The sequence below is a fragment of the Coregonus clupeaformis genome, chromosome 27 (genome assembly GCF_020615455.1).
Source record: "Coregonus clupeaformis isolate EN_2021a chromosome 27, ASM2061545v1, whole genome shotgun sequence".
NCBI lineage: Eukaryota > Metazoa > Chordata > Actinopteri > Salmoniformes > Salmonidae > Coregonus > Coregonus clupeaformis.
The window spans coordinates 20,304,269-20,323,955 of record NC_059218.1 but is presented as its reverse complement, the minus strand read 5'-3'; the positions used below and the strand labels follow the sequence as shown (position 1 = coordinate 20,323,955).

General features: G+C 45.8%; 1 protein-coding gene across 1 annotated transcript in view; it reads right to left on the bottom strand.

Moving 5' to 3' along the window:
• LOC121541601 (protein Niban 2) overlaps positions 1-19,687 on the bottom strand; it is a 64,026-nt gene that overhangs the window by 26,759 nt on the left and 17,580 nt on the right. Inside the window, exon 6 of the mRNA XM_041850742.2 lies at positions 9,923-10,038. Within this exon, the coding sequence (XP_041706676.2) occupies positions 9,923-10,038 (116 nt within the window). The remainder of the gene's footprint in view (positions 1-9,922; positions 10,039-19,687) is intronic.

Below are 19,687 nucleotides of genomic sequence, written 5' to 3'. Positions count from 1 at the left end.
GTTCACTTTACTGTCATTCTGAAAAAAATAAATCTGAAATAGCTGATGATTGTTGAAACAGGGTTTAAGTTCAATGTCTAATTTCACAGATAAACGCTTATTATATTGATAGGCAAACAACACTGCCATTAATACAAGGAACTCCCAAGACTGTTCTAGTTTTAGGTCATACTTAAATGTAAAATAATAATAGGCACAAAAACTAAAGTACGCTGCTAATGAACAGTAAACTAGGCCCAATTGATTACCTTTGAAACTATCCTCTTTGAACTGCCGGATCTGAATAAATGGGTTGGATGGATGGCTTCGATAGTCCAGCAATCGAATTGCAAGTCATTCATATGCTAATAATCCAAATATTCTGCTTAAAAAGATCTTGCTCTGCTATCCTCAGCATTCATTATTCTTAGAGGAGGTCAGAACAAGCAATGGAACCCAAACGTATCCCCTCAGTGCATGGAAAAAATATCCTGGAGCATGAAGGCTACACCTACAGACGGGAACGACAGACGGCAAATAAGTCCTTCTGGAAGTGCACCGAATATAATGCTTTCGAAAGCAGACGTCGTATAACCCTCACTGATGGGGTTATCTCCAAGTTATCTGGAGAACACAACCATATCCCAGACAATGCTCGGATTCGGATCCGAAAGGTGATGAATGGCCTGAAGGAGAGAAGTCAGTATCTGGTGTGACCATTTGCCTCATGCAGTGCGACACATCTCCTTCGCATAAAGTTGATCAGGCTTTTGATTGTGGCCTGTGGAATGTTGTCTCACTCCTCTTCAATGACTGTGCCAAGTTGCTGGATATTTGAAGGAACTGGAACACGCTGTCATACACGTCAATCCAGAGCATCCCAAACATGCTCAATGGGTGACATGTCTGGTGAGTATGCAGGCCATTGAAGAACTGGGACATTTTCAGCTTCCAGGAATTGTGTACAGATCCTTGCGACATGGGGCAGTGCATTATCATGCTGAAACATGAGGTGATGGCGGCAGATGAATGGCATGACAATGGGCCTCGTCATGGTATTGCTGTGCATTCAAATTGCCATCGATAAAATGCGATTGTGGTTGTTGTCTGTAGATTATGCCTGCCCATACCATAATCCCCGCCACCATGGGGCACTCTGTTCACAACAGTGACATCAGCAAACCGCTCGCCCACATGATACCATACACGTGGTCTGCGGTTGTGAGGCCGGTTGGACGTACTGCCAAATTCTCTAAAACGACATTGGAGGCGGCTTATGGTCGAAAAGTGAACATTCAATTCTCTGGCAACAGCTCTGGTGGACATTCCTGCAGTCAGCATGCCAATTGCACACAATTGACAAAACTTCACATTTTAGAGTGGCATTTTATTGTCCCCAGCACAAGGTGCACCTGTGTAATGATCATGCTGTTTAATCAGCTTCTTGATATGCCACACCTGTCAGGTGGATGGATTATCTTGGCATAGGAGAAATGCTTACTAACAGGGATGTAAACAAATTTGTGCAAAACATTTGAGAGAAATAAGCTTTTGGTGCATATGGAACATTTCTGGGATCTTTTATTTCAGCTCATAAAACAAGGGACCAACACTTTACATGTTGCGTTTATATTTTTGTTTAGTGTATAAGAAACATTAATGTGTGGAAAATTCCTAATTGTTTGCATAGTTAACTTACATACAGCACTGACACACTTACCCCACCAGACATGCCACCAACTTTTCACAGTCCCCAAATCCAGAACGAATTCAAGGAAATGTACAGTCTTATATAGAGCCACAATTGCATGGAACTCTTACATCTCATATTGCTCAAGTGAACAGCAAACCTGGCTTTAAACCTATTTGACCTAAATATTTTATGTGTATGTACTGATAGATGCTACTGAATGTAAATGTAATACATGAAAATAAATGATAAATGTAGGCTTAGAATAGGTCTGTGTGATTTTTTTTCTCAGTATTGAGTCAGTACAGAACCTTTGTTATATTTTTATAGCTTTACATTTCAGTAGTTCTGTCCTTGAGCTGTTCTAGTTTACTAATGTTCTGTATTATGTCATGTTTCATGTTTTATGTGGACCCCAAGAAGAGAAGCTGCTGCTATCGCAACAGCTAATGGGGATCCTAATAAAATACCAACAACACAAATACCAAATACCCAAGTGGTGAAACAGATCTGGGAGAGATACGGTCAAGCATCCGTAGATCTCTTCGCATCGCACAAAAACGTGCACTACCCGCTATTCTGGAGACACCACTCGGATATGCTGGCCACTCCCTTGGCAGAGGGTGTTGCTTTACGCTTTTCCTCTCCTCAGCCTCAAACTCCCCAATCTAGCTACTTGGTAGCCCCTCGATGGCCAAGCAAGCTCTGGATAGTGGAGCTCATTTTCCTGCTGTACGTCGAGCCCTGGCAACTGCCATTATGCAGGGATCTGCTGACCCAAGCAAATTTTCCAACCTTACCCGGACACCATGGTCCTCTGGGCCTGGCCCGTGAGAGGTTAGATCTGGATGTGACAGGCCTGCCTCTCAGAGTCATTGAGACTATCCAGAGTGCTAGGGCTCCTTCTACACGGCCACTGTATGGAAACAAGTGGTGCGTTTTTGAGAAGAAGTGTGATGGAAACAAGTGGTGCATTTTGTGACCAGAAACAGATCATTCCTGACCAATGCGCTGTATTTTTATGCTTCAGGACCTTTTGAACAGAGGGAACGCTTTCTCCACTGTTAAGGTCTATCTAGCCACTATCTCGGCCTGTCATATAGGCTTCGACAATAACACGGTGGGGAAACACCCCTTGTTATTGCGTTTCATGGAGGGGGCGTGTCGCTTACGGCCAGTTCCCAAGCCTTTAGTCCCGTCATGGGATTTTGTCTATTGTGCTCGAGGCCATTTCACAGCAGCTTTTTGAGCCGCTGGAAAGCGTGGAGATGAAATATCTCTCCTTTAAGACTGCTTTACAGGGGCTCCCGAGTGGCGCAGCGGTCTAAGGCACTGCATCGCAGTGCTAGAGGCGTTCCTTCCCGGGCTGTATCACAACCGACCGTGATCGGGAGTCCCATAGGGCGGCGCACAATTGGCCCAGCATCGTCCGGGTTAGGGGAGGGTTTGGCCGGGGGGCTTTACTTGGCTCATCGCGCTCTAGCGACTCCTTGTGGTGGGCCGGGCGCCTGCAGGCTGACCTCGATCGTCAGGTGAACAGTGTTTCCTCCGACACATTGGTGAGGCTGGCTTCCGGGTTAAGCAGGCAGGTGTTAAGAAGCGCGGTTTGGCGGGTCAGGTTTCAGATGACGCATGACTTGACCTTTGCCTCCCGAGCCCGTTGGGGAGTTGCAGCGATGAGACAAAGGCGGCGGGTGGAAAATTAAATAAAAAAATAAAAAAAGACTGCTTTACTGGTCACCCTTATATCCGCCAAGCAAGTGAGAGATTCATGCCTACCGTTGGCACGGGGGTTTTCCAAGGTTACCTTGTTGCCCAACCCTGCCTTTATGCCTAAGGTCAGCGGCAATTACAATTGTCTCGCCATTAGACCTCGTGGCTTTCCACCTGCCGCCTTTCCCTTCTACAGAAGATAAGCGGCTCCACCGTTTTTGTCCAGTATGCGCGGATAGAACGAGAGCTTTGCGCAAGAGCAACCAACTCTGTCATGGGCGCCTCCCTGCAAGGGGAGGCCCGTCTCTCGTCAACGGTTATCACATTGAATGATGGAAGCTACACTGCTCAAAAAAATAAAGGGAACACTTAAACAACACAATGTAACTCCAAGTCAATCACACTTCTGTGAAATCAAACTGTCCACTTAGGAAGCAACACTGATTGACAATACATTTCACATGCTGTTGTGCAAATGGAATAGACAACAGGTGGAAATTATAGGCAATTAGCAAGACACCTCCAATAAATAAGTGGTTCTGCAGGTGGTGACCACAGACCACTTCTCAGTTCCTATGCTTCCTGGCTGATGTTTTGGTCACTTTTGAATGCTGGCGGTGCTTTCACTCTAGTGGTAGCATGAGACGGAGTCTACAACCCACACAAGTGGCTCAGGTAGTGCATCTCATCCAGGATGGCACACGAATGATCTGTTTAGTGTGTTAACACACTATTGGTAGTTTGTTGTAACCAAGTATTGGTGCTAAACTGTGTGTTATTGGATGCTAGCATGCTAGTTAGCTATGGTGTCATAGTTAGGCATTGTGGGCTGTTGTGGGTAGTTACTGTAGGTTGGCATTGTCTTCGGCGGTGCCGGGTGTAGCACGAAGCTAGCTAGCTAGCCGTTTTTCGAACAGAGTCAACACAGTAGCCATTGTGTGCTGTACTGTGGCAGCTAAATACAATATATTTGTGCTAAGCTAGCCAACGTTTAATTATTGCTGCGTTATGAAAGGAACTAGACACGGACACGAATTATCTGCTTAGTGTGTTAACACACTATTGGTGGTTTGTTGTGACCAAGTGTTGGTGCTAAACTGTGTGTTATTGGATGCTAGCATGCTAGTTAGCTATGGTGTCATAGTTAGCTAGCTGAATAAAGTGGGTTGAGTCTATTCCTTTAAACATTGAACCGCTGTGGTTCACAACAATTCTGATTTCTAAAGGTGGAAGTTGGGAGAGTTTTTGTTCGGGTGGTTCAGTGAAACAATTATAGTTTCTGAGGTGGAAGTTTTGGTGAGGGAGGCCCTGCTCTCTCCTCTCCCAGATGTTTAGTTCATTTCATTCCGATCTCCTCTGCATTATTGTAGCCATTTGCTACAGCCTGTCAACTATGCCTCTGCCTATCCCTGTTCTCTCCTCTCTGCACAGGCTACACAAACGCCTCACACCGCGTGGCTGCTGCCTCTCTAACCTGGTGGTCCCTGCACGCACCCCACACCTGGAGTTCCAGGTCTCAGGCAGCCTCTGGAACTGCCGTTCTGCTGCCAACAAAGCTGACTTCATCCCAGCCTATGCTAACCTCCAGTCCCTCGACTTCCTGGCGCTGACGGAAACATGGATTACCACTGAAAACACTGCTACTCCTACTGCTCTCTCCTCGTCTGACCATGTGTTCTCGCATACCCCGAGAGCATCTGGTCAGAGGGGTGGTGGCACAGGAATCCTCATCTCTCCCAAGTGGACATTCTCAATTTCTCCCCTAACCCACCTGTCTATCTCCTCATTTGAATTCCATGCTGTCACAGTCACTAGCCCATTTAAGCTTAATATCCTTGTCATCTATCGCCCTCCAGGTTCCCTTGGAGAGTTCATCAATGAGCTTGACGCCTTGATAAGTTCCTTTCCTGAGGATGGCTCACCCCTCACAGTTTTGGGGGATTTCAACCTCCCTATGTCCACATTTGACTCATTTCTCTCTGCCTCCTTCTTTCCACTCCTCTCCTCTTTTGACCTCACCCTCTCACCGTCCCCCCTACTCACAAGGCAGGCAATACGCTTGACCTCATCTTTACTAGATGCTGCTCTTCTACTAATCTCACTGCAACTCCCCTCCATGTCTCCGACCACTACTTTGTTTCCTTTTCTCTCTCGCTCTCCTCCAACACTACTCACTCTGCCCCTACACAGATGGTAATGCGCCGCCGCAACCTTCGCTCTCTCTCTCCCACTACTCTCTCCTCTTCCATCCTATCATCTCTTCCCTCTGCTCAATCCTTCTCCCTCCAATCTCCTGATTCTGCCTCCTCAACCCTCCTCTCCTCCCTTTCTGCATCCTTTGACTCTCTGTGTCCCCTATCCTCCCGGCCGGCTCGGTCCTCCCCCTCCAGCTCCGTGGCTTGATGACTCATTGCGAGCTCACAGAACAGAGCTCCGGGCAGCGGAGCGGAAATGGAAGAAAACTAAACTCCCTGCCGACCTGGCATCTTTTCACTCCCTCCTCTCTACATTTTCTTCATCTGTTTCTGCTGCTAAGGCCACTTTCTACCACTCTAAATTCCAAGCATCTGCCTCTAACCCTAGGAAGCTCTTTGCCACATTTTCCTCCCTCCTGAATCCTCCCCCTCTCTCTGTGGATGACTTCGTCAACCACTTTGAAAAGAAGGTTGACGACATCCGATCCTCGTTTGTTAAGTCTAATGACACTGGTGGTCCTACTCACACTGCCCTACCCTATGCTTTGACTTCTTTCTCCCCTCTCTCTCCAGATAAAATCCTGCGACTTGTGACTGCAGGCCGCCCAACAACCTGCCCGCTTGACCCCATCCCCTCCTCTCTTCTCCAGACCATCTCCGGTGACCTTCTCCCCTACCTCACCTCGCTGATCAACTCATCCTTGACCGCTGGCCATGTCCCTTCCGTCTTCAAGAGAGCGAGAGTTGCTCCCCTTCTCAAAAAAACAACACTCGATCCCACTGATGTCAACAACTACAGACCAGTATCCCTTCTTTCTTTTCTTTCCAAAACTATTGAGCGTGCCGTCTTTAGCCAACTCTCTTGCTATCTCTCTTAGAATTACCTTCTTGATCCAAACCAGTCAGGTTTCAGGACTGGTCATTCAACTGAGACTGCTCTTCTCTGTGTCACGGAGGCTCTCCGCACTGCTAAAGCTAACTCTCTCTCCTCTGCTCTTGTCCTTCTAGACCTGTCTGCTGCCTCTGATACTGTGAACCATCAGATCCTCCTCTCCACCCTCTCCGAGCTGGGCATCTCCGGCGCGGCTCACTCCTGGATTGCGTCCTACCTGACCGGTCGCTCCTACCAAGTGGCGTGGCGAGAAGCTGTCTCCGCACCACGTGCTCTCACCACTGGTGTCCCCCAGGGCTCAGTTCTAGGCCCTCTCCTTTTCTCCCTATACACCAAGTCACTTGGCTCTGTCATATCCTCACATGGCCTCTCCTATCATTGCTACGCTGACGATACACAACTAATCTTCTCCTTTCCCCCTTCTGATAACCAGGTGGCGAATCGCATCTCTGCATGTCTGGCAGACATATCAGTATGGATGACGGATCACCACCTCAAGCTGAACCCTGGCAAGACGGATCTGCTCTTCCTCCCGGGGAAGGACTGCCCGTTCCATGATCTCGCCATCACGGTTGACAACTCCGTTGTGTCCTCCTCCCAGAGTGCGAAGAGCCTTGGCGTGACCCTGGACAACACCCTGTCGTTCTCCGCTAACATCAAGGCGGTGACCCGCTCCTGCAGGTTCATGCTCTACAACATTCGGAGAGTACGACCCTGCCTTACACAGGAAGCGGCACAGGTCCTAATCCAGGCACTTGTCATCTCCCGTCTGGATTACTGCAACTCGCTGTTGGCTGGCCTACCCGCCTGTGCAATTAAACCCCTACAACTCATCCAGAATGCCGCAGCCCGTCTGGTGTTCAACCTTCCCAAGTTCTCTCACGTCACCCCCCTCCTCCGCACACTCCACTGGCTTCCAGTTGAAGCTCGCATCCGTTACAAGACCATGGTGCTTGCCTATGGAGCAGTGAGGGGAACGGCACCTCCGTACCTTCGGGCTCTAATCAGTCCCTACACCCAAACGAGGGCATTGCATTCATCCACCTCTGGCCTGCTGGCTCCCCTTCCTCTGCGGAAGCATAGTTCCCGCTCAGCCCAGTCAAAACTGTTCGCTGCTCTGGCACCCCAATGGTGGAACAAGCTCCCTCACGACGCCAGGACAGCGGAGTCACTCACCACCTTCCGGAGACATTTGAAACCCCACCTCTTTAAGGAATACCTGGGATAGGATAAAGTAATCCTTCTACCCCCCCAAAAAAAAATTGTAAAGTGGTTATCCCACTGGCTATAGGGTGAATGCACCAATTTGTGAGTCGCTCTGGATAAGAGCGTCTGCTAAATGACGTAAATGTGCCCTTGAGTAAGGCACTTAAACCCTAATTGCTCCTGTAAGTCGCTCTGGATAAGAGCGTCTGCTAAATGACTAAAATGTAAAATGTAATGCGAGCTGTGGCAAGAAGGTTTGCTGTGTCTGTCAGCGTAGTGTCCAGAGCATGGAGGCGCTACCAGGAGACAGGCCACTACATCAGGAGACGTGGAGGAGGCCGTAGGAGGGCAACAACCCAGCAGCAGGACCGCTACCTCCGCCTTTGTGCAAGGAGGAGCAGGAGGAGCACTCCATGAGGCAGACTCCATGAGGGTGGTATGAGGGCCCGACGTCCACAGGTGGGGGTTGTGCTTACAGCCCAACACCGTGCAGGACGTTTGGCATTTGCCAGAGAACACCAAGATTGGCAAATTCGCCACTGGCGCCCTGTGCTCTTCACAGATGAAAGCAGGTTCACACTGAGCACATGTCACAGACGTGACAGTCTGGAGACGCCGTGGAGAACGTTCTGCTGCCTGCAACATCCTCCAGCATGACCGGTTTGGCAGTGGGTCAGTCATGGTGTGGGGTGGCATTTCTTTGGGGGGCCGCACAGCCCTCCATGTGCTCGCCAGAGGTAGCCTGACTGCCATTAGGTACCGAGATGAGATCCTCAGACCCCTTGTGAGACCATATGCTGGTGCGGTTGGCCCTGGGTTCCTCCTAATGCAAGACAATGCTAGACCTCATGTGGCTGGAGCGTGTCAGCAGTTCCTGCAAGAGGAAGGCATTGATGCTATGGACTGGCCCGCCCGTTCCCCAGACCTGAATCCAATTGAGCACATCTGGGACATCATGTCTCGCTCCATCCACCAACGCCACGTTGCACCACAGACTGTCCAGGAGTTGGCGGATGCTTTAGTCCAGGTCTGGGAGGAGATCCCTCAGGAGACCATCCGCCACCTCATCAGGAGCATGCCCAGGCGTTGTAGGGAGGTCATACAGGCACGTGGAGGCCACACACACTACTGAGCCTCATTTTGACTTGTTTTAAGGACATTACATCAAAGTTGGATCAGCCTGTAGTGTGGTTTTCCACTTTAATTTTGAGGGTGACTCCAAATCCAGTCCTCCATGGGTTGATAAATTTGATTTCCATTGATAATTTTGTGTGATTTTATTGTCAGCACATTCAACTATGTAAAGAAAAAAGTATTTAATAAGATTATTTCATTCATTCAGATCTAGGATGTGTTGTTTAAGTGTTCCCTTTATTTTTTTGAGCAGTGTATTATATTGGCCTATAATAGTAAAGCGTTACAGCCTCCGGAAGGCCTTAGGGCTCACTCCACCAGAGGTATGGTGACTTCTTGGGCGCTGTTTAAGGGCATCTCCTTGCAGGAGAATTGTGATGCAGCTTGTTGGGCGTCCCCTTAGGAGGTTCTACTGGCTAGATGCCAAATAATGTGCAGTGACGCATACGGTCCTTAGTGTCGGGGCCTCTGAGGGTTGATATGTTTTGGCTTCGGAGAGCATGTTGCGATACGGGAGTTGGCCAGAGATATTGAAACTAATAATGGAAAGATAACTTAAGGTTACTTGTTTAACGCCAGTTCTCTGATATTATGAGTGAGATATCTCACCGTATTCCCCTACTCACAAGAGTGTGAGGAAGTTCGGCATGCTCGAAAATGACGGGTGAGTGGCTCTTTAGTATGAGGGGAGGGGCTCACCTCATTCGTCACTCGAACCTGTCCTTCTCCGACAGATTTTTGTGATTGGTTCTTTGAGCTTATGAGATTCTGGTGAATCCCTCATGTGAGATACAGTATCTAACTCATAATATCAGAGAACTGAGTTTACGCAAGTAACCTTACATTTTGCCAGGAGGAGAGTCCAATTCCTCCTTCCATCTGTACTCTCAGAGAAACAGTCAACAAATCCTCAACAGACACACCAGCTACCTGACTGACATCCATCATGGACACTGACCACTCAAGAGGTTTAGCTAAGGCCGGGACTCAACAGACCTGCTGTAAGTACTGTAAGGTGTTAGCATCACTTATTCAGAATACAAATTAAATGAGGTTGACTAAATGTAACAAAATCCTCAAGAGGTAGAGCCAGCTCCATAATGTTCCTCTCACCTGTGGTGGCCCTCCACACATCATGTCCCAGGTGCCGTAGTGTCCCTGAGCCTGCTTGTAGAGCCGCACTGCATCCGTGAAGGCAGGGGTCTGCACCCTGCACTTCTCTGACAGACCTGGAGGGGGCAGGCGAGAGCACAGTTACGATAGGCTGGAGCGTCTGTGGTGGAGGTGATGTTTGAAATGTTTTAGTATGAACACTGAGGTTGAGTCTCAAATGGCACCCTATTCCCTATATAGTGCACCGTTTCTGACCAGGTCCCATAAGGCTCTAGTCATAAGTAGAGCACTATATAGGGAATAGGGTGCCATTTGGGAAGGCCCTGAGAGATACAGACAGTTTGTTTGGAAGATACAAAACAGGCGTCAACTGTACTGAGCGACCAGCTATCAAACTGTTCAGGTGATAGAACAATTTAAAAAATCTATTCTCAAGCTTTTACATGGCTTTTCAAAACACCCTTTTCGGTTGCTCAAGGAAATTGCTAGAACATTATCAACGACCTCTTGGCCCTACATAAACCAGCCATGTTCCACCACAGTGGCTATTCGTTAATAATAGTGACTTGACTGTGGGACAACACAGGAACCACAGCCCTCGTCAGGCAGCGGAGTCATGCCCAAAACAGGAAGTGACAGAGAAGGTGTGGTTACTATGGTTACAGCCCCTCCCAGGAGCAGCAGGGACAATGGTAGACAGCTGAAGAGGAGTCAACACACACAGTCTTGTACAGCTAACCTTGTGGGGACACACAATTCAGTCCCATTCAAAATCCTATTTTCCCGAACCCGTAACCCTAACCGATACTCTTACCCTAACCTTAACCTTAACCTTAACCCAAAAACCTAACCTTAACTCTAACCCTACCTCCTAACACTAACCCTAAATCTAACCTTAACCCTAAACCCCCTAGAAATAGCATTTGACCTTGTGGGGACCAACAAAATGTCCCCAGTTGGTCAAATGTTTGTTTGTTTACTATTCTTGTCCCACAATAATTGTTACACACACACACACACACGGCTGTTTCGCTTTCAGGAAGTCATCACTCATCATGTGGGATTTGTAAAATGTGGTGAAAATACACCAGCATTCAAGGTCAGGGGATCCTGAAATAAGGCTGAAATCTGTTTCTCTCAGGGTCTCTGTACTGAAACACTGTCTAGTAGGGAGTGTGTTGAGAGGTATGGACATTAACTGAATAGCAAGCAAGCAGATGTGCCTGCCTCTGCCTGCTATATGAATGGATGGATGGGACAGAGCTTCACAGCATGCATACAAAGAATACACAATGTGCCCACATGTGCATACAAATCACTATTACAGGTAAACAACAGACAGGTGAGGAGCCATTGATTGCAACAATGAACAGGTGCGACCTAACTACTACAACCCTCCACACAATCAGTAGAGGATGGCTCTCAGCTTAGTAGAAGTCAAGCAACCAACTGAGAAAGGACTGTATGTAGAGGAGACCCCTGCTAAATGGAAATGTTTGGGGAAAAATGCTCTCTTACATAACAGAATCACATATCACCTCATGACTCCACAAGAATCAAGCGTACAGGAAAGACCCACTTGAGTGTGTCTGTGATGTAGTCTAGTCATGCGCAAATGTGTGTGTGTGTGTGTGTGCTCATGTGTGTGTCTATCCCGCATGCTTTGGCTGTGGGTTTGACAAAGAGGAAATAAGGGAGAAGGTTGGGGGAGGGGCAGACAGACAGACAGGAAGCCCTCTCTCTACCCCCATGCCCGCTGTGCCAACTCTGGGCTGATGGGTGAGGGTGAAACAGGGCTAGTTTGTCTTGGCATTGGCACTCATGAGAACACAATGGACATGCAGGTCAGCTGGCCACGGCTGCATCCCAAATGGCACCCTATTCCCTACATATAGTGTACTTCCCTATATAGTGCACTCAAAAGTAGTGCACTATATAGGGAGTAGAGTGTCACTTCGGACGCACAGCAATAAAAATTAGTCACTAGGGATAAAGAGGGACGGACCCCTTTTAAAACAGGATTGCTATGATTTCCCTTCTTCATAAAAATAACAATTTCTCATTCCATGTTCCCCTTGAGACATGTGGAGCAGTGTGAACTTTTACTAAGCTACAATACATGTATATACGCTCAAAGTCACTAAGGTCACTCGTTTTGCCCATTCTAACATTCAATCGAACAGTAACGGAATGCCTCGATGCCCGTCTGCCTGCTTTATATAGCAAGCCACGGCCACGTGACTCATTGTCCGTAGGAGCTAACCATGTGTGAACGGGGTGGTGTACCTAATAAACTGTATATATATCAACACACATTAACACCCACACATGGGAAGCATATCTTAGTGCTTGGAGGCAATACCCTGGAAAGGGAATAATGTTTAAATTCACAATAAGGCTTGTTGGAAACCTTTACTTCTACCAAGATCAGGGAGCAGATTACAGCCAGACTCAGAGTAGCAGCAGGCATGAGAAAGTGTGTGTGTGTGTGTGTTTTGTAAAAATAGAACATGTGGTAGCATTTACCAATGTCTTTATTTGAGACATTTCCCTCTCTCTCTCTCTGCCTAGCTCTGCACTACTGTGGTTGGTGTGACTCCTGAGTCCCACCCCAGCCAGATCCCAGGACTTCACATCCAGTCTGTGTGTGTGTACAGTGGCTTTCGAAAGTATTCACCCAACTTGGCATTTTTCCTATTTTGTTGCCTTACAACCTGGAATTAAAATGGATTTTGGGGGGGTTTGTATCATTTGATTTACACAACATGCCTACCACTTTGAAGATGCAAAATATGTTTTATTGTGAAACAAACAAGAAATAAGACAAAAAAACAGAAAACTTGAGCATGCATAACTATTCACCCCCCCAAAAGTCAATACTTTGTAGAGCCACCTTTTGCAGCAATTACAGCTGCAAGTATCTTGGGGTATGTCTCTATAAGCTTGGCACATCTAGCCACTGGGATTTTTGCCCATCCTTCAAGGCAGAACTGCTCCAGCTCCTTCAAGTTGGATGGTTTCCGCTGGTGTACAGCAATCCTTAAGTCATACCACAAATTCTCAAATGGCTTGAGGTCTGGGCTTTGACTAGGCCATTCCAAGACATTTAAATGTTTCCCCTTAAACCACTTGAGTGCTGCTTTAGCAGTATGCTTAGGGTCATTGTCCTGCTGGAAGGTGAACCTCCGTCCCAGTCTCAATTCTCTGGAAGACTGAAACCGGTTTCCCTCAAGAATTTCCCTTTATTCAATTTCCCAGTCCTTGCCAATGAAAAACATCCCTACAGCATGATGCTGCCACCACCATGCTTCACTGTGGGGATGGTGTTCTCGGGGTGATGAGAGGGATTGGGTTTGCGCCAGACATAGTGTTTTCCTTGATGCCAAAAAGCTCAATTTTAGTCTCATCTGACCAGAGTACCTTCTTCCATATGTTTGGGGAGTCTCCCACATGCCTTTTGGCGAACACCAAACGTGTTTGCTTATTTTTTTCTTTAAGCAATGGCTTTTTTCTGGCCACTCTTCTGTAAAGCCCAGCTCTGAGGAGTGTACGGCTTAAAGTGGTCCTATGGACAGATACTCCAATCTCCGCTGTGGAGCTTTGCAGCTCCTTCAGGGTTATCTTTGGTCTCTTTGTTATCTCTGTGAATAATGCCCTCCTTGCCTGGTCCGTGAGTTTTGTTGGGCGGCCCTCTCTCGGCAGGTTTGTTGTGGTGCCATATTCTTTCAATTTTTTAATAATGGATTTAATGGTGCTCCGTGGGATGTTCAAAGTTTCGGATATTTTTTTATAACCCAACCCTGATCTGTACTTCTCCACAACTTTGTCCCTGACCTGTTTGGAGAGCTCCTTGGTCTTCATGGTGCCGCTTGCTTGGTGGTGCCCCTTGCTTAGTGGTGTTGCAGACTCTGGGGCCTTTCAAAACAGGTGTATATATTCTGAGATCATGTGACACTTAAATAAAGTCCACCTGTGTGCAATCTAACAAATTATGTGACTTCTGAAGGTAATTGGTTGCACCAGATCTTATTTAGGGGCTTCATAGCAAAGGGGGTGAATACATATGCACGCACCACTTTTCCATTATTTATTTTTTAGAATTTTTGGAAACAAATTCACTTCACCAATTTCAACTATTTTGTGTATGTCCATTACATGAAATCCAACTAAAAATCCATTGAAAATTACAGGTTGTAATCCAACAAAATAGGAAAAATGCCAAGGGGGATGAATACTTTTGCAAGGCACTGGATATGCACTATGGTAGACAAACCCCACTATGTCAAAAAGATGCCCCAATCAGTCTGTTTACTATTGCTAAACATGTCTGCTAAGAGTTAAAGCAGTGATGAGGCGGTGTGGTGCTCAGGCCAGAGGGGTAAACTACGACACTAGTTAGATATGTTCAGGACTTTATCAAGCTAGCGAGCCTCAGCTAGAGTCACATTCCAGCTCAGGCTTTATCCATTACATTTACATTTTAGTCATTTAGCAGACGCTCTTATCCAGAGCGACTTACAGTTAGTGATACGAAGGTGGACATTGATCATGTACCTGTCACTCACTCAAGCCAAGCTCGTAACTGTGTGTGCATGTCGCTTGTGACTAGTCAAACACCGAACTCTTCATTGAGACAACGCTGAAACAGCAATTCATGGGGGAGTCAGTGCGGTACTGTGTGTATGTGTTAGTGATGGGAAAATAAAATAAATCGATAGTAAAATATTGCGACATAAATACAGTACCAGTCAAAGGTTTGGACACACCTACTCATTCCAGGGTTTTTCTCTTGGCATTCTCTCAACCAGCTTCATGAGGTAGTTACCTGGCATGCATTTCAATTAACAGGTGTGCCTTCTTAAAAGTTAATTTGTGGAATTTCTTTCCTTCTTAATACGTTTGAGCCAATCAGTTGTGTTGTGACAAGGTAGGGGGGGTTATACAGAAGATAGCCCAATTTGGTAAAAGACCAAGTCCATATCAGGGCAAGAACAGCTCAAATAAGCAAAGAGAAACGACAGTCCATCATTACTTTAAAGACATGGAAGGTCAATCAACAGGGAACATTTCAAGAACTTCAAGAAGTTTCTTCAAGTGCAGTCGCAAAAACCATCAAGCGCTCTCATGAGGACCGCCACAGGAAAGTAAGACCCAGAGTTACCTCTGCTGCAGAGGATAAGTTCATTAGAGTTACCAGCCTCAGAAATTGCAGCCCAAATAAATGCTTCACAGAGTTCAAGTAACAGACACATCTCAACATCAACTGTTCAGAGGAGACTGCGTGAAATCAGGCCTTCATGGTCGAATTGCTGCAAAGAAACCACTACTGAAGGACACCAATAAGAAGAAGAGACCTGCTTGGGCCAAGAAACACGAGCAATGGACATTAGACCGGTGGAACTGTGTCCTTTGGTCTGGAGTCCAAATTTGAGATTTTAGGTTCCAACCGCCATGTCTATGTGAGACGCAGAGTAGGTGAACAGATGATCTCCGCATATGTGGTTCCCACAGTGAAGCATGGAGGAGGTGGTGTGATGGTGTGGGGGTGCTTTGCTGCTGAAACTGTCAGTGATTTATTTAGAATTCAAGGCACACTTAACAAGCATGGCTACCACAGCATTCTGCAGTGATAAGCCATCCCACCTGGTTTGCGCTTAGTGGGACTATCATTTGTTTTCCAGCAGGACAATGACCCAGCACACCTCCAGGCTGTGTAATGGCAATTAAACCAAGAAGGATAGTGATGGAGTGCTGCATCAGATGACCTGGCCTCCATAATCACCCGACCTCAACCCAATTGAGATGGTTTGGGATGAGTTGGACCGCAGAGTGAAGGAAAATCAGCCATCAAGTACTCAGCGTATGTGGGAATGCCAAGATTGTTGGAAAACCATTCCAGGTGAAGCTGGTTGAGAGAATGCCAAGAGTGTGCAAAGCTGTCATCAAGGCAAAGGGTGGCTACTTTGAAGAATCTAAAATATATTTTCATTTGTTTAACACTTTTTTTGGTTACTACATGATTCCATATGTGTCATTTCATAGTTTTGATGTCTTCACTATTATTCTACAATGTAGAAAATAGTAAAAATTAAGAAAAACCCTTGAATGAGTAGGTGTCCAAACTTTTGACTGGTACTGTATGCATTCGGAAAGTATTCATACCCCTTGACTTTTTCCACATTTTGTTACATTACAGCCTTATTCTAAAATGGATCAAATAATTTTTTTCCTACACACAATACCCCTTAATGACAAAGCGAAAACAGGTTTTTAGAAATGTTTGAAAATGTATTACAAATAAAAAACAGAAATACCTTATTTACATAAGTATTCAGACCCTTTGCTATGACACTCGAAATTGAGCTCAGGTGCATCCTGTTTCCATTGATCATCCTTGAGAAGTTTCTACAACTTGATTGGAGTCCACCTGTGGTAAATTCAATTGATTGGCCATGATTTGGAAAGGCACACATCTGTCTATATAAGGTCCCACAGTTGACAGTGCATGTCAGAGCAAAAACCAAGCCATCAGGTCGAAGGAATTGTCCGTAGAGCTCCGAGACAGGATTGTGTCGAGGCACAGATCTGGGTAAGGGTACAAAAACATGTCTGCAGCATTGACGGTCCCCAAGAACACAGTGGCCTCCATCATTCTTAAATGGAAGAAGTTTGGAACCACCAAGACTCTTCCTAGAGCTGGTTGCCCGGCCAAACTCAGCAATCGGGGGAGAAGGGCCTTGGTCAGGGAGGTGACTGAGTAAAGGGTCTGAATACTTATGTAAATGTGATATTTCCATTTTTTATATTTGATACATTTGCAAACAAATTCTAAAAACCTGTTTTTGTATTGTGTGTAGGTTGATGAGGATTTTTTATTTCAAAATAAATAAATTTTAGAATAAGTCTGTAACGTAACAAAATGTGAAGGAGAGAGAGAGACACATTTGAAATGTCTTTATTCTTTTGGAACATCTGAGTGTAATGTTCACTGTTAATATTTATTGTTTATTTCACTTTTGTTTACTATCTGCTCTTGATTTTGGAATGAGATGTTTGACGAGCAGGTATCCACATACTTTTGGCCATGTAGTGTATCAAGCGACAACAATACAATCACCTGCTACAGGTGAACCAACAGGAACAAGTGGTTGTCATGGACACCAGGTATAACAGCCAAGAACAGCAACAAAGACATTTCTGCCCACAGTGACAACCGCCTGTGAGTACTCTATAACTCTCTACGAAAGGGAAAATAGAGAATTCTGCCATTTTCTTCAATTCACTCTACTAGCTTTGTGCCAAGGCCTCAGGTTTTAGTGGGGTATTATGTTTCTCAAAGGCTTAGATTTAAATAGCACTAAGGCATTTCATGCATCTACACTAAGCCACAAGCACTAAACCAGCTCTAAGGCTTCCTCCCAAGCGGCACCCTATTCCCTATATAGTGCACTACTTTTGAAAAAGCAGAGCACTATAAAGGGAATAGGGTGCCATTTTGGATGAGCCCTTGGAACTCAGTCCTACCCCAGCAAACAATCCATCCTCTGAATGTGATGCAAAACACTTTTATTGGACTGCACTTTATGATAACCAATTCCCCTGCAAGCCCAGAATTTGCAGCAAGCCACACAATGTGTTTGTATCTGTGGTTAGACTTATGAGGGAAGACTGAATGGTGTTTCTGTACTGGTCAGACTATATCACCTTGCAGCATCTTCACTGTGTAAACGCTCTGGTTAGCACTTTACTGCTCTCAAAGAACTGCTTTGAATAGTGGTTTTCTGCTCCCTGCAACTTATCCTCAGTGATATGCTAAGTAATTAGAGGCACTATACACTGGACCATACAGTCCTAGAAAGAAAGAGTGAAATACCAACTGGAATTCTGACCAATAAAGTTCCTCTAACTACTACTTCCAGTTCCTCTAAGTACTACTTCTCAAATACAGTTGACTACACCTGCAGCAAATGACACATGCATTACAACATGCACATGAGTCATGTTATGTTGCCTTTCTAGTTATGTACATGAGGAGTACTGTCCTAAGTGTTATATACACGCACATGCACGGATGCATAGAAACAGACACACCCCATCTAAACACTGGGGGCCTATAAGAGGAGTGAAACCTAACCTAGGGGGCTTGTCTAGTACACTACACTACAGACCCAAGAGCATGAAGCTGAGGACACAAACCGAATAGGCCCCAAAAAAACAAATACCATCCCAGCATTTCCCCTTCGTACCTTAAATTAAATTACTATCAGCTGTAACTATTGCCAGCTCAGCGTTCTTAACAGCCATGGGCAGAAGAGAAGACAGTTAAACTGTTAATGAGCACTCTCACTCCTCCACTGCTCCTTCACTGCAGTGGAAGGAAGCGCACAGCAGGAATGTCTTTAGAGGAGTGACTGGAGGGCTAGCAGGCCTGGACAGGTAGGGAATGTACGATGGCTCCACTTGGCTCCAGAGACGGGCCAATGAGGGGTGAAGATTCTGGAGCTTCTTCATGTTTGTAAAGAAAGTCGAAGACACTAGTCAATGTGCAGTTGAAGTGGATGTGTTAAGCCCACCCAATGTGGTGTGTAGGTGTTACTCATGAAAAGGCTATAAACAGGCAAATTATGGGTCTGAGAGACAAATGATGCACTTGTAGTTCTGGTAACTATATACTGCATGAATCTAATAAAACCAACCTACAAAAATGATTTAGGACGCTTTATATCAATCAGCAGAAGAAATATGAGAAGACCTCTTCAAAAGGCTGAAGTCTAAAATGGACACAAACACTGTGTCAGCACCCTTGTGTGTGTATGCATGTGTGCTTTGATCCCAAGTAAACACGGTTCAGATCCTCCCAGGGCGTGGGGTGTTAGTGGCCCAGACTCAAGTGTGTGTTTATTTAAAGGGCATTATGAGAAGGTACTGAGGTGATGTCTGAGGACCATCAGTGGATGATAACAGTGCAGTGATCCCCATGTTATTGTTGAGCTGCTTCTGCCACCTGTGGGATCCCAACAAGTCTGTTCATGTGATTTCATCGGCGTGCTCTACTTCACTCAATGAATAATCATTGTTATTGTTTCACCATTCTGTGAAAATGACCAATCCGGCTCCGTGCGTGCGCATGTTGAGTTTGTCTATCCCCACCAGATGCAAATCAGGACACGCAGGTTGAAATATCAAAACGAACTCTGAATCAACTATATTAATTAGGGACAGGTCGAAACACATGAAACATTCATGGACATTTAGCTAGCTAGCTAGCTAATTTGTCCTGAGATACAGTGGGGAGAACAAGTATTTGATACACTGCCGATTTTGCAGGTTTTCCTACTTACAAAGCATATAGGAGGTCTGTAATTTTTTATCATAGGTACACTTCAACTGTGAGAGGCGGAATCTAAAACAAAAATCCAGAAAATCACATTGTATGATTTTTAAGTAATTAATTTGCATTTTATTGCATGACATAAGTATTTGATCACCTACCAACCAGTAAGAATTCCGGCTCTCACAGACCTGTTAGTTTTTCTTTAAGAAGCCCTCCTGTTCTCCACTCATTACCTGTATTAACTGCACCTGTTTGAACTCGTTACCTGTATAAAAGACACCTGTCCACACACTCAATCAAACAGACTCCAACCTCTCCACAATGGCCAAGACCAGAGAGCTGTGTAAGGACATCAGGGATAAAATTGTAGACCTGCACAAGGCTGGGATGGGCTACAGGACAATAGGCAAGCTGCTTGGTGAGAAGGCAAC